General features: G+C 32.9%; 1 protein-coding gene across 10 annotated transcripts in view; it reads right to left on the bottom strand.

The window, feature by feature from the left end:
* LOC123013852 (tensin-1) overlaps positions 1-13,339 on the bottom strand; it is an 81,051-nt gene that overhangs the window by 21,456 nt on the left and 46,256 nt on the right. For 6 of the 10 annotated variants that reach the window (XM_044412692.1, XM_044412693.1, XM_044412694.1 and 3 more), the window contains one exon: positions 9,469-9,714. The exons of 2 other annotated variants lie outside the window; for them this stretch is intronic. In XM_044412692.1, the coding sequence (XP_044268627.1) occupies positions 9,469-9,714 (246 nt within the window). Of the gene's footprint in view, positions 1-801; positions 3,984-4,904; positions 5,173-9,468; positions 9,715-13,339 lie in introns of those variants that run through there. 2 more of the 10 variants (XM_044412703.1, XM_044412701.1) reach the window with 2 other exon arrangements.

The raw sequence follows: 13,339 nt of genomic DNA, 5'->3' as shown, positions 1-13,339 counted from the left end.
TCAGCATTGGCGTCATCAGTACAAATTATCTAAAATTTTAACGTCTAATATTGCTTTTAACATGGTCTATCTCGGTAATAACTAAAAAACTTTCATCAGATTTTTTCTCGCTGTTAGTTGTTATTTGGTATAACCAACCTAACGTTCTACAAGATTGTAGGCGTATAAGTTAAGATTCGCTCTGTATATTTATATAAATCAAAATTCTTTGTTTACAAAAATTATAGATTTTTTTGGCCTCACACCAAACTGGAAACAGGTGTATATTTATTTGTTGACTGCTAAAAAAATACAATTCGCAAGTTGACACTTCCACGGCTTTTATCAGAATGAAATTCCGCACAATTCCTCGACTTTGTATCTAATCGAATCTTAGGAAATAAGTGGCGTGGAAATTGCTGATTCCATGTCGGCAACAAAGAAAAATCACCGCCACTGTTACCACTCCAACATAAAATAATTACCACGTTAGAAAATAACATAAAAATCATTTATAAAAAGCTTTGGTAAATTTAAATAATTTCCATTACTCATCGGTTTCATGTATTAAATCACAGCATGATTGCAATTATTCCGGTGGTATTGTATTATAAAGTGTTGATAAAACATTCCGCTTGATTTTAATTGAATAGGCGGTACACTTTTCTAAAAATTAGGGATCGGTTTCAACATACAACAAACGACGCTTATTTTCGAAGCAAAAGCGTGAAAAGTTTTGACACTGGATGGTTTGCTCTCCCAATTAGCACTCTGGTGTCCACCAAAGTTGACCACGAATTCCTAGACTTAATGTTTACTCACCCCCGTCCAATAAAAGTAGAATAAGTCCCGGTGAGGGTAAAACGGAGACATTTCGATCACTTAGACACTATTTTACACAAAATAAAATAATGGTAGTTTGGTTTAATCGACACAAATCAGTAAATCCTTCTCATTTCGCGTTTATTTAGTGATTTTCGCAGCACGATCCGATTCGCGCGGCTTTAATCCCAGCACTAACACTAATTGGTAGCGAATTTTTTCGAGCTCAGCACCAAGACGGACATGTGAGCAGTGCTTCTCAACATGCCGAGTAACGCGATATCCTTCAATTTGCGAGCAATATCCTCCACAATAATTTATGAACCCACACATGCATGAGAAATATTTTTATATTGCCCTACCGCATCCATTACTGCCACACCATAAATCCCACAGAGTTTCGCTTCACTTGGTCACCGAGGGGGCACTCCGCGAAAATGATTATAAATAGATTAATGCGTTCACTGACGGTGCATTTGTTCTACTTTWACGAAAAATTCGACTTAGCTGAATCGCAGGTGAAGGTGAGGAGGATTTATTGTAAGAGCCTCCAACCAGTTCTAGGTATAATGTTTAGAATAGCAAATAAGGACTTACGTCACCGCTCTTTTTGGCATTTTGCAATCGGCGGCTCGCATGCATAAGTAATTGCCGGTTTTTATGGCTATTTTTACGTTTATTCCAAGTATAGCTGTGAGCCCAAAGCATTTCTAATTAAAATTGGACATGGAACTGACAGCGGAGACAACAGATTTGTCGCGAAGCTAAAACACTCGCAAAGAGTGGTTGAAAGTCAACATTTGGGGCCTTGAGTCGTTTATTTCACACTTTGGAATAATCAAGAATCCTCCGAGAGACACAGCAAGCAAATTTGTTCAGTCGTTTTGTGCTCTTCTCCGAATTTCAATTAATTGGGGTAAAYCTCCGAAAGAAGCAATTTCGCAATATCTACCTGGTACAGTGCATTGGCAAGGAGTGGAGTCTCAAGAATGTGAACCCTTTTAGCCTTTTAAACACTTAGAAACTTCCTTCGTGTTTTAAGTGTTTACACTCTCCTGCTGGAATGCTGTTCTCTGTTTAAAATCACAACCTCCCTTCATTTATTTATAGAGTAGTGCTTCATAAAAATGTACACAGTTTTATCAATTCACAAAATTCAACGCCGGAGACAAATGAGGCGACTCTACTGTTTACGTTCAACGCTAATGCGGATTCATTGGATTTAATTTTCTTTACCGATGAATTATCAATTGAAAAAGAGAGTGATTTATGTGGCGYCTGGCGCTGAAAAATGGATAAAATTGCCACTGGGTCGGAGGACAAACCAGAGATAAATTAAGGTGAAAAAGCTAATTTGTAAGTAGGTGAAAAAGAATTGAAGAAATTAAACAGGTTTATTACACCAAAATTGATGTAGTTCCCCCGAGTATGACGGTGCACCTTCGCTGAATAGATCAGTGCAGATAATAGGGCCATTAGGCAAAAATTATTCTAGCTTGGGGATGTTTGTTACATTCACAAATAACATTTCCGACATTTAAATATCAAGGGAACCTTAGTTTTTGCACACAATACTCCGACAGCAACATTCTTAAATATCTAAAATGTGAGATAGAAGGAAGATAAATTTGAAATAAAATACGCAAATTGTACTGTGATTAATTAAATTACAGCAATTTAGATGCAGACTAAATTATTGAGCAGAATTTCAAAAACCTGCGACTGGCACTAATATTTTTTTTTAATTCTAATGACTGGACATCCGTATTCTATTTTTAGTAATTAAAATTCATTCAAGTAGCATAGTCAGGCCATAATTCCCCATTTAAAACATGTAAATCGTTTAATTATAATGCTAGTCTTGAAGCACGTGCTGGGYCCCTCAATTGCCTTTAATTGAATGTCTTGCGAATTTTAAGCACTTGTAAATTGGTCTGCATTGTATTTGCATTTGGTTGCTGACTTATGCACCAAATCGTGGTCAAAAAATGAATAAAACATCTTGACGGTATATTCAGTGTCACTGCGAATTAACACGGACTTTGCTTTTTTATACCTAGTTATGACATGTATTTTATTCTGCATATTTCAGACCGGTGAATTAATATTTTAAGATATTCAAATGAAGAGAACAAATATTTATCATAATAAACCAAAAGTATAAAAATCGAGCGTAGACTGTTTAAATTACTGTGAAGGTTATTTGAAAAATCGATTCTTGTTGACACATTATTTAATAGCCAAAACCTGTTAAAAGTCAAAACATCTAAGTGAATATATTTCACCAAATACGGGTTTATTATGTAAAAAAGCGCATAACTTAACATTCACATCATTACTACATTTTGGAGCAAATTAATGTGTGTTTTTGATATTAATAAAATCCCGTGTTGGCACTATGACTTTCATTATTATTATGTAAATTTTGTCGAGACAAATTGGCAATACTCCCGAACTACATAAAATTTATGACTGGAAGAAATAATTCATACAGGGAACTATTTTCAGACCCAAACTGAAGGAATTCAAGCCTCCGTAAATACGGTTTAAACTGTTCAAATAAGTGTCTTACCCATCAGTATCACAGTTTTGAATGTTTGTCGATTGATAAACGTAAAAAACAAAACACGGATAAAAGTCGATATTTGTGTAATTATTCWCAAATTTTGCTTCACGAATGAGAGTTGTAATTATTTTTAAAAAGGTTGAAAGTCATTAAACATTAAAATGTAGCAATGAGAAYTTGTAGTATTTTTTTATTACCTTTACTTTTTAATTCCGGTTAATCAGATAAGGCTTSTCAGTTTTTAAAAACTCTTAAAACATGTTAAATATATTTCATTGACCTCTGACTTCAAGATTTGGATCAAGATTCCTGCTGCAAGGTTAGAAGTCAATCTTTATATTCAAAATAAAACTGTTTATGTAAATTTATTTTGTTAATCATGTGTTGCCAAAATAAAAAAGACATTTAGTAGCTGCATAATTGTGATAAGAGATTTCTTTTAAAAATAAGATTTTTTTGGCTACACTAGGTATATCATCCTCTTTAAAGCAATAATTATGAAAAAGTGGTCTTGTCATTTCCAGTCTATTGGATGAGAAGGAACAATGAAGAACACAAAGAACCAATCCTAAATTATCTAAAAAGATTAATTCTTATAGAAATAGAAATAAGAAATAATTTTATCGAATTTGACAATTTTCGAATAATGTTTCAATCTACAGGTATCATTAAATTAGCATTAAAGTATTTTCAACAGCATACGAGTAAACGGCCGTATCGCAAGGTATTAGTCTGACAGAGATTAATTAAAAAAGTTATTAAAAACATGTAATGAAAAGAAAGAATTGAACATTCTCAAAACTTTTACGCGGTTAAATCTTTGACGATAAATTAAACCTCAAATGATTGTATTCCAATTAAACGAATATATTAACTCCTAATTAAAGTGAAAATTATATTGGGTATATAATTAATTGCTTTATTAACAAGTTATACAAGCGTTTTAGAAGAATTATGGCTTTTTAAATTCTAAATACAAATTAAAAAAGCTTTCACTCCTTACACGGCAATTATCCTGAATTTATTCTTATTGTCCTGTCAGAATTATAACAATGCTCATCAAAGATCAACTTCATTATCCCAAAAATAATCCAACGATTTAGAGCAGATGTTCTCATTTGAATAATTCAAATGCAAAATACGAATAAACAATAGTTAGCTYAATTCAATTGAACAAATCTATTCAATAAATTTGAACAATGCTCCAATTGCGTATAACGCAACAACATATTTTTATAAAGCTTATTGTACACATTTTTAATCTTATCTAAGTATCCGCCAAAAATAAACCGGAGATAAATATGGTTACACTAACACAAATCCAAATTTTTTTAACCAGCAGGTGTAGAAATTATCTTTTTACGCAGTAACGACCCTCCATGCACTCGTTTTGATGTTGAGCCAAATTACAATTTGAATAAATCACGAAATTTTCCCGCGGAACGGTAAATCGATCAAGGTTTGTGTCGGGTTAACACACAAGGATCTAAATTAGACAAGTGCGGCCCATAAGCCACGCGTTTACAAATAGACTAACCGAGTAAATGATCCTCACTAAACGTCAAGTTTACCATTCGTAAAGGTACACAATATCCATCACCGCCGATGCCGGAAGGAGCCGGAAACAAACCACTCGATTCTCACGCCAACATAACGTAAACAAAAGCTCGCGAGACGCCGGAAATAGCCGTTTCACAGTTTGCCGACGCCGCCACTGGTCGGCCGCGTCCCGACGCTCTTCGATGGGGGATGTGGCGGAAATCGCGCCGAGGTCTCGCAGATGCCGTCAAGTCACTGACTCCAGTTGCTGTTCTTAGCCGCGCACTCTTTGCAACGGCAACGATCAAACGCTTGGTGCCAAGACAACGCTAATTGCAGGACCGGTTCAGGAGGGGTTCGAATTTTCACTGACCAACTCACAGGAGGGGCTTTGCGCAGGACGGCAGAGCAACTGGTGTTTGATTACCACGCAAAGGGTGTTCACAACTGTCGATGTGCCTTTCTAATCCTGAGTCTTCGCAAATCTTTCTTTCACGGTCCATTGCAGGACTGACGCCGCGCAGTTTAATCTACTAATAATTAATACAAGAATCGGTCCGTGAGGAGCGTAATTGGATTTTGAAGGCGAGCGCAGCTTTGTGTCAAATGATTATCACACGACTAACATGAGAGGGATTAACTTCAGATAGTTCGCTTTGAAACACAGAAATTGACAATTTAATTAATTACTGACATTGATTTACCAATGACCAATTTTGATAAAAGCTTCTAAATATGTAATGGCAAGTTCCTTCTTCACTSTTTCCAAAGTACCTCGGAAGTAAAGACAATCGGAAAATTACAGATAATTACTGGTTTTATAAATTTTCAAGTTTTTTTTATTTGATGCAATATTCCAACGGAGGAGAATAGATTTCTTGTACAGCAATAGCAATAAGAATAACAAAATACAAATTTGCCTAGAACCAAGTTGCCTAGTACGACCTTGTGTACTGTATCTTTGTAATTCGTATCATTTGGCTGTTAAGCCTTTACATCAAAGCTACTATAGTTATAACTTTTTTTAAAGTAAAAAACATTCATTAAAAAAATTGTTCAAAATTTGTGAAACTATACTCATGTAATACTACTGTAATTACAGAATAAGGCAGTATTTTATCAGAAATTTCCTGCCGGCTTAGCTCATTTGGCACTTAGATCTATTTCTAGACCCCCTTTTTCTTGCAGAAGCCAAGCGTTTGGAGCCGTTGCCAGCTAAGAAGCTGGTAAGGTGTGCGGTGGCAGAGACGTAGAAAGCACGTGCTTAACGGTCTTGTGAAAGGGAAGCAATACGGCACACGAACAGCTCTTACACATGTTATTTGATGAACATGAGAACACCCAGCAACGAGGTGGCGCCCCAACCCCTTGCCAGATGCAGCGACGAGGAAGTCGAGACGCTTAAATGCATCTGCATCGACCACGAAATACCAAAGGAATTAAAATGTTACGACGAGGCTTGTTTCGGTTTTGTTTGTTTTGCAAAGTGTCTTGCTGGAGGTGAAAAATGGTGATAAAAGAAACAAAACTTGTTATTTATACTAATTTATTCGTATTATTAATTTATTTAGATCGGATATGTGATCAATCAAGATTTATTACGCTTGGATGCAAGAGAAGTTTTTATTTGTTGTCTGTGATTGTGTGAAGAGAAAACTTTAAAAAAACATATGTGGATAGGATGGTAGACACGTTGTTCTCTTTATCAACCTAAGCTTTTGGAAGAGGAAATACATATTATATTTGATGGAAATAAAGCTATTAAGTTTTTTCCTTCCCCAAAAGTCAATTAATATACAACCAGGATTAGACCAATACATGCTTACTATGAATTATTCAAATTTGACCCAAACTCTAATTAACACAACATCCAATATGTCGTGCACAGAATTGCAAATTTGTTAGCTTTATTATTATTGCACTCCAGTTGTTGATTTTCTCCAACTCAATGTAAAATAAATTATTATCTTATTCTGCCTGTTATATAAATTACAATTATGTTTTTAGTACTCATAAAACTTATGATTTTGTATTTTCTCATTAGTTTCTTGTTTGCCATTCTCACATTTATACGTCTCAATAGATCAATACTGAATCCTCAGAACTTACAAATACGCAACTTCACAACATCGTAACTCTGCTTTCCAATTATTATTATCACCCTAACACACAATATTTTTTGTAATATTTTATTGGTGATAAAATACGCCACAAATAAATGCTTGTTAACTTAATAGTGCTTGGAAACAACGAGCAGAGCAGAATGACTTTCAAAACTTTGAATTTTTACGACTATTTACCCAACTCTAACGAATCCTTTTAAAGCCTGAGAAAGCCAAATCATAATGACAATGCAGGAAAAAAAATGTCTAGTATTTCAACCCCTTAGGGTTTGAGCTCACAATTCCCTAAGGAAAGCACGTTTACAACCTTCGACAGAATTGTTTAAAAATTAATTTGGTTCGCCTCAAACGTGGCCAGAATCAGAAAACTAGCCTCATATGAAACAATTTCATTTCGCTGAAATTGAGAAGCCTTACTTGGAAGCCTAAACATTAGCGCATTAACTGCATAATTCTATTGACCTTTATTAGCAAAGTGGCTACTAACCCATTTTGATGGTTATATAACTGACCTACAAGGCCGGGGGCGCGGTCCTGTCCGGATATCGACTGGATACTTCCGCTCTACAACATCTTGTTTCGTGATTACACACCTTTATCTGTAATAAATTGTAATCTACACAAAACGTACAGGTGTCGTTCGTGTGGGTATTGCATGAGCAATTTTAATAATGATAATTGAAAGAAAAKATCATATTCAAGGTCGGTGTCGTACGTTTATACACCTGTTTTAAGCAAAGTCACCGTTTACTGCAATACAGATCAACAGTGAATAAATATTTCAGATTTTTTACTGCAGCCATTTCCTCAAGGATAATCTCTGGAAACACACTTCGTTTCACAATAGAATGTTGTAAACAACACAAAAAAGATAAGAGTTATCCTTCAGGATAAAGCAGGATTATAAAAAGTGACAGTGACTGGGCAGAAACTTCACAATTAATCTGTTTTTTACAAGTGACAAAAGGATCAACATGTAACAAATATGAAGATTTGTATTTATAGAACGGATGTTTGAGCGAGAAAGCAAAATTGTAGAAAACACTCAGCTCACTTCCAGTTTCAAGTCTGGCAAATATGGAAACTTCYTTAATTTAGCTAAAATTTCTAGTTATGGAAAAAGTGAAATCCGTTTTATCTTTATCGGTAAAGTCGTAGAAAATGCTTAAAATGAAAACTGATGTCTTAGAATTGTATAAATATTATAATACATACCACGTTTTCTGTATAATTTATTTCACAATTATTTACAGARTTAACTCATGTTTATTGTTAGCAGATTTAAATAGTTTATTACAGGACATAGCATGATGTTAAAAAAAAATCCAGGTGATTGTCACATTTTTGCCTCAAGGAATGTCATATTTGAAGTTTGTTTTAGTTTAAAATATGTGGGACACCCATGTAAGATATTTACAGTTCTTTTATCATATGAAAAGCGAGAAGGATGAGAGTGGTCGATGATCAACGACTGCCGAAAGTTCACATGAAAGTTAGAACTCTGAAAACTTTATCCTGTTGAATTTATAAAGTCAGAGAAAAATAAAATACGAATCGTGAGACTATAAAATTGAGCATCTCCGTCAAGATATAATTTCAGAAGATAATAAACCAGTTACAGGTTGTTGATAGATATTCTGCTATTCTTAGTTTTACAGTATTGCAATATTTTGAGAATCAGGGCCACCATTTCTAAAAATTGTTGGTTTTATGAACGTCTAAAGTTTCCAAAGATAAATTTTGTATAAAGAAAAAAGAAATAACAAATTTTTGGTTAACTCTGAAACGTAGCAGTAGTTTATGATGTTGTGAAAGCATGTTGGATAAATATACAGTTTTTATAACCCAATACCCAAATTAAAATATGTGTGAAAAAGTAAGTGACAAGTGAAAATCTCATTCCTCATGAAAATTAAATAAAATGTTCAATCTTGGATTACTCAATAGTGAAACAATTTGCTATATATGGCAAAAAGCAAGATTATTGAATCTCCACATATTGCTTCAGCGAGACAGACTTTTAAATCTAATTCCTGATTTATTGCGTATTTTTGAAATCTAATCCAACGAAGCATCTTTCTAACGGAAATAAGAAGGAAATCATTAATCTTATTTTACACGAGTATTTCAGTAGGTATTACAGTCTTTTTATTTCATCTACCTGTCATCAAGTTCAAAAGGTAATTATTTTTTACACCAAAAACTATTAAGCTCTTCAAYTAAAAGAGCTCAAGAAACTTGATGGCCTAATTAAATCAATATCAACAATATGTTTAGATAGTGTTTCAATAAACGAGTTTTGCTAAAGTTCCAAGCTCTAGAAAGAGTAATGTCATTTTTCTAATCTAACGTGCAGTTATTGTAGTTACAGTGACGAGCACACAATTCGTGATGTTAGTCATTAAATTCTTGTTAGTGACAATATAACTCTTTTCTTACCAAAACTACTTCAATTTGGCTTTTCACCGGTTCGTACGTAACTTCGACCGTTTCAATTTGTACAAGTTGTCGTGATTCGGGTCTTTCGGGAACGTTAACGTTGCCATTCGGTGTGACTCCGTTACCTTTAATAGTTTTAYTTTCGTCATCGTCTTTGGAGGGAGTTTTAATCGTAATAGTGGTAGGTTTTTTCTTGCTTTGTCGATGTATCTGCCAACTCGTATCCGTGTACCTCTGAACAGCTTCCTGAAAAATTTCGGTCAATATCTCTGTGTCTATAAACAAAATGATAAGTGTCAACTACTTTTTGGTGCTAAAGTATGTAAGATTTTTTTTCAAATTGAAAGCTCGGTGTTATTTATACGCGTATCTATAATCMACGATGTCATTTAATAAGTAAAACCGCCTGAATTAGCTCACGTTTCTGTTCGTTTTAAGATATATAGTGGAGATGTCTGTAATATGTGTTGTGTTGCTCATTACATACTTATTCTGTCATTAAAAATTCTGCTATTTATGGGTAGGTTTCGCAATTATAAACTTCGCACTGGGTGCATTACGTCTGCATAATCAATAAACAAAGGTAAATATAACCAAAATTATACCAGTATAAAAAATAAAAACTATAATCGTATTGCTGCTTTGTTTGTAGAAGCATAATCCTTATCAACTATACAAAAGCATGCCATTTTAAAACCATTCAAATTATTTTTAAATAATCAGATACTACGCAGTTCTAACAAAAATTAACTGCATTAAAAAATTAAAATAATTACAACTTAAAAATTCATATTCATATGTCCAAATTCTCAAAGAAACAATTTCAAAATACACATTTTCATTRTTCAGATTWGAAACCAAATCTTTATTCAAAACTCTGATCGAGTTGTAATTTATGTTTCTACAGGAAATAAGAAATGCACCGGCCTGCACATTAGTCTGTACAGCCCTTTCTCCTTCCTTTCATCKCAAATTAAATTAACCTACAATCAATACATTAATTTATAATAATATATTAATCATCTACCTATAAACTAGGTTTTGCGTGTTTTGTGTCAGTTAAACTTAAAAGCAAAAAAAAATTTCTCTTCCAATATAAAAGATCAGTTTTCCGTTAGATTAATGTCATCATTTTCCTTTTATTTTTTAGATTTAGAAAGCATCAGTACATAAAGATAATTATAGTCATATATACAATAATTCAAATACAATGAGAATATTTATCTTATTAAATTATCATTGGGAAAGTACATCATATCCATTAACCTTCAATTTTTTTTGTGAATTAGGTATGAAAGTATGAACATACGAGAAAATCATGGCATTTCATTTTAAAAATCCTAATAGAATTTCTAAACTTTTTTATTGACAAATATCTTTAACAAATAATTCGGATAGTAGAGTGAAAATAAAGTAATCAAAGGGTAAAGGTAATATCTTGTTTCAAATATTGATTTGAAATAAGATATTATTAAAATAAAAAAGTACTTTTTATTTTATAGTTTAAATGACAGATGGAAAATTACAGGTAGACTCTATTAACAATAGGGAATTAAATTTGATTATACTGAAATTAAATAGGTAAAATTTCCCTCTGTACCGTTGTTTTTAACATTATTGTCGCCAATAAACCGTTCACAATGAACAACTATTTCATTTGGAACAAAGAGTGTTATTCATTTTGATTCAAGCCATTGCGTTACATCGCCACGTTCCATCAATAAATCTAACTTTTCTGTGAAAATCTGAAAACGTTGAACCACCCAATAACACAACAAACGTGCCATAATCCCAAATCAAAAAAAGCTAGTTTCGTTCCTGTAATTTAACGTTAAACGATTCATTTACTTTACAAAGCGAGCTTTCACAAATTTCAGAACAAAGTTTCCGGTCAATTACTTTAACAAGTGTGGCAAAGTACATCGCCGCAAGAACTCCTCAACTTCTGAAAAGGTTTCGCTGATGGCGTGTCTATAAAGATTTCAGCTCGAACGGTTTTATTAAGTCATAAACACTTGTGCGACGTGAAGCTCGTGCTAATTCAGACATGTGTTTTAAATCGTCCAATGATTGTTGAAATTTATTCTGTATAAAACGTTGAATGCGACCAACATGTGGTGGCTTAACAGTTCGCTCACGTTTTCGGAGAATACACATTTAATTCCTGCAGTCTTTATACGCAAAACATGAAGCTTTTGCCGACAAAGAACGAGAAATTTCTGCGCTTCGCGTATATAAACCAGTACACGMACCATGTTTACAGAGATGAAACGAAATCGAATTTTATGCAGAACACGAGTAGAAGCTTGTGATGAATTAAATTATAGATGATTCGTGAAGGATCTACATTAAAATATCGTTTCACGGACCCTATGATTAATTGAATTTTAATTGAAATTTATTGAAGCACTAAAACCCTGGTATACACAACATGACTTCACTGAACGAAGTGTGAATTATATTGATGAAAGCAGATTGTGTGTGTGGTGCTTGACCTACTCTTTCCCACACCAAAAAATATTAATTCGGCCTTGTTCATATATTTGGTATCATCTTGCATTTCCGAAAAAAACGTTTTAATGTTAACTAACACTAGTTTGGTCAGAAGTTATTTACGTCACGTCTAGTTTGCAATTATAGTGTCAAGGCGATCGTTAAAATTAATAATAAATAATTAAGAAGCGATTATGTAATTACGCCTCATGAATAATTAGATGAACTACTCCGTATTTTTGTACTGCCTGAGTTATCTGCGTCATGAATGGCTACGCTTGTTATATTAGTGATGTAAAGCTAGTAGTTAAAAAAATGTTTTCAAAAACTTCATAGGTAATGATAAAAAATTAACATTGTGATTATTCATTGATGTAATTTTTGTAGTGTTAGTATATTCATTCGTTGATGAATGTTAATGAAAATAATCGCTGTTCATGGTCGTCTAGGTAGATAAAATTTTGATTATAAAAATAACCAGAATGACATTTTGCTATTTTTGGTTTTATTATTATAACTCAAAAACTACACAAGTTTATTTTAATTTAAATAAAAATAAGTTTAAATTGTTATTACAGACAARTATAAAATGGCAAAATTACAGTAAGCCAGACTTTTTGTAACAGATTGGTAAAACCACGAGCTGCGCTTCTGGAATTGTTGAATTTAAAAGACTACTTTGTTGTGGAAGCAAAAGTAATTTCTTTGTTTGTCTTTTTTGCTAAATTGTTGTCGCCGGATCTTGACATTTTTCTCTAAGGMGCTAGTTCTGGAACCCTTGTATATTTCTTTTCAAATAATAACACATTTCGGTTTTTACAATTGTTTAGTGCTATTTATCTGGAAAAAACTTTAACGTTTTGTCGACTATGCGTGATTTAGCACGTAATTAATGTTTATTGTGTGTACATTTACCTTTTCAGCTCATGCGAAATACTGTAAAAGCACATAAAACTAATCTACTCCAATTTTTAAATTATTAAATTTAAAACCTAAACATGTATAGATAGTATAGAATGATAAGTTCTATTTGTATAAAAAACAGCTTTCGTGAAACTTACTAGGTACCTACAAAACTTAATGSTTTGTAGTGATAAAGCTTTGATCTCTATTAATTTATTGTCGTAAATTGAAAAATTCTCGTATAAATAAAACATAATTAAAAACATATGTTTAACTTTCATTCGACAAAGATAAAATTTCTAAATAAAAACAAAAGCATATTTMGACAAAATGTTTATACAGGCTGTTCCACAAGTAATAATGAGCCTGAATTTTTTTTTAAAGCAACTAARATTATATTTCAAAGATAACATGGAATATGAAAATAGCTATTTGATTTCAATTAATTAAACATAGTAATCGTATTTTTATTTTT

The sequence above is a fragment of the Tribolium madens genome, unplaced genomic scaffold (genome assembly GCF_015345945.1).
Source record: "Tribolium madens isolate multiple individuals breed KSU strain unplaced genomic scaffold, Tmad_KSU_1.1 Scaffold_96;HRSCAF=242;Tcas5.2_LG5, whole genome shotgun sequence".
Lineage (NCBI taxonomy): Eukaryota > Metazoa > Arthropoda > Insecta > Coleoptera > Tenebrionidae > Tribolium > Tribolium madens.
This window is presented reverse-complemented; position numbering and strand designations above follow the sequence as displayed.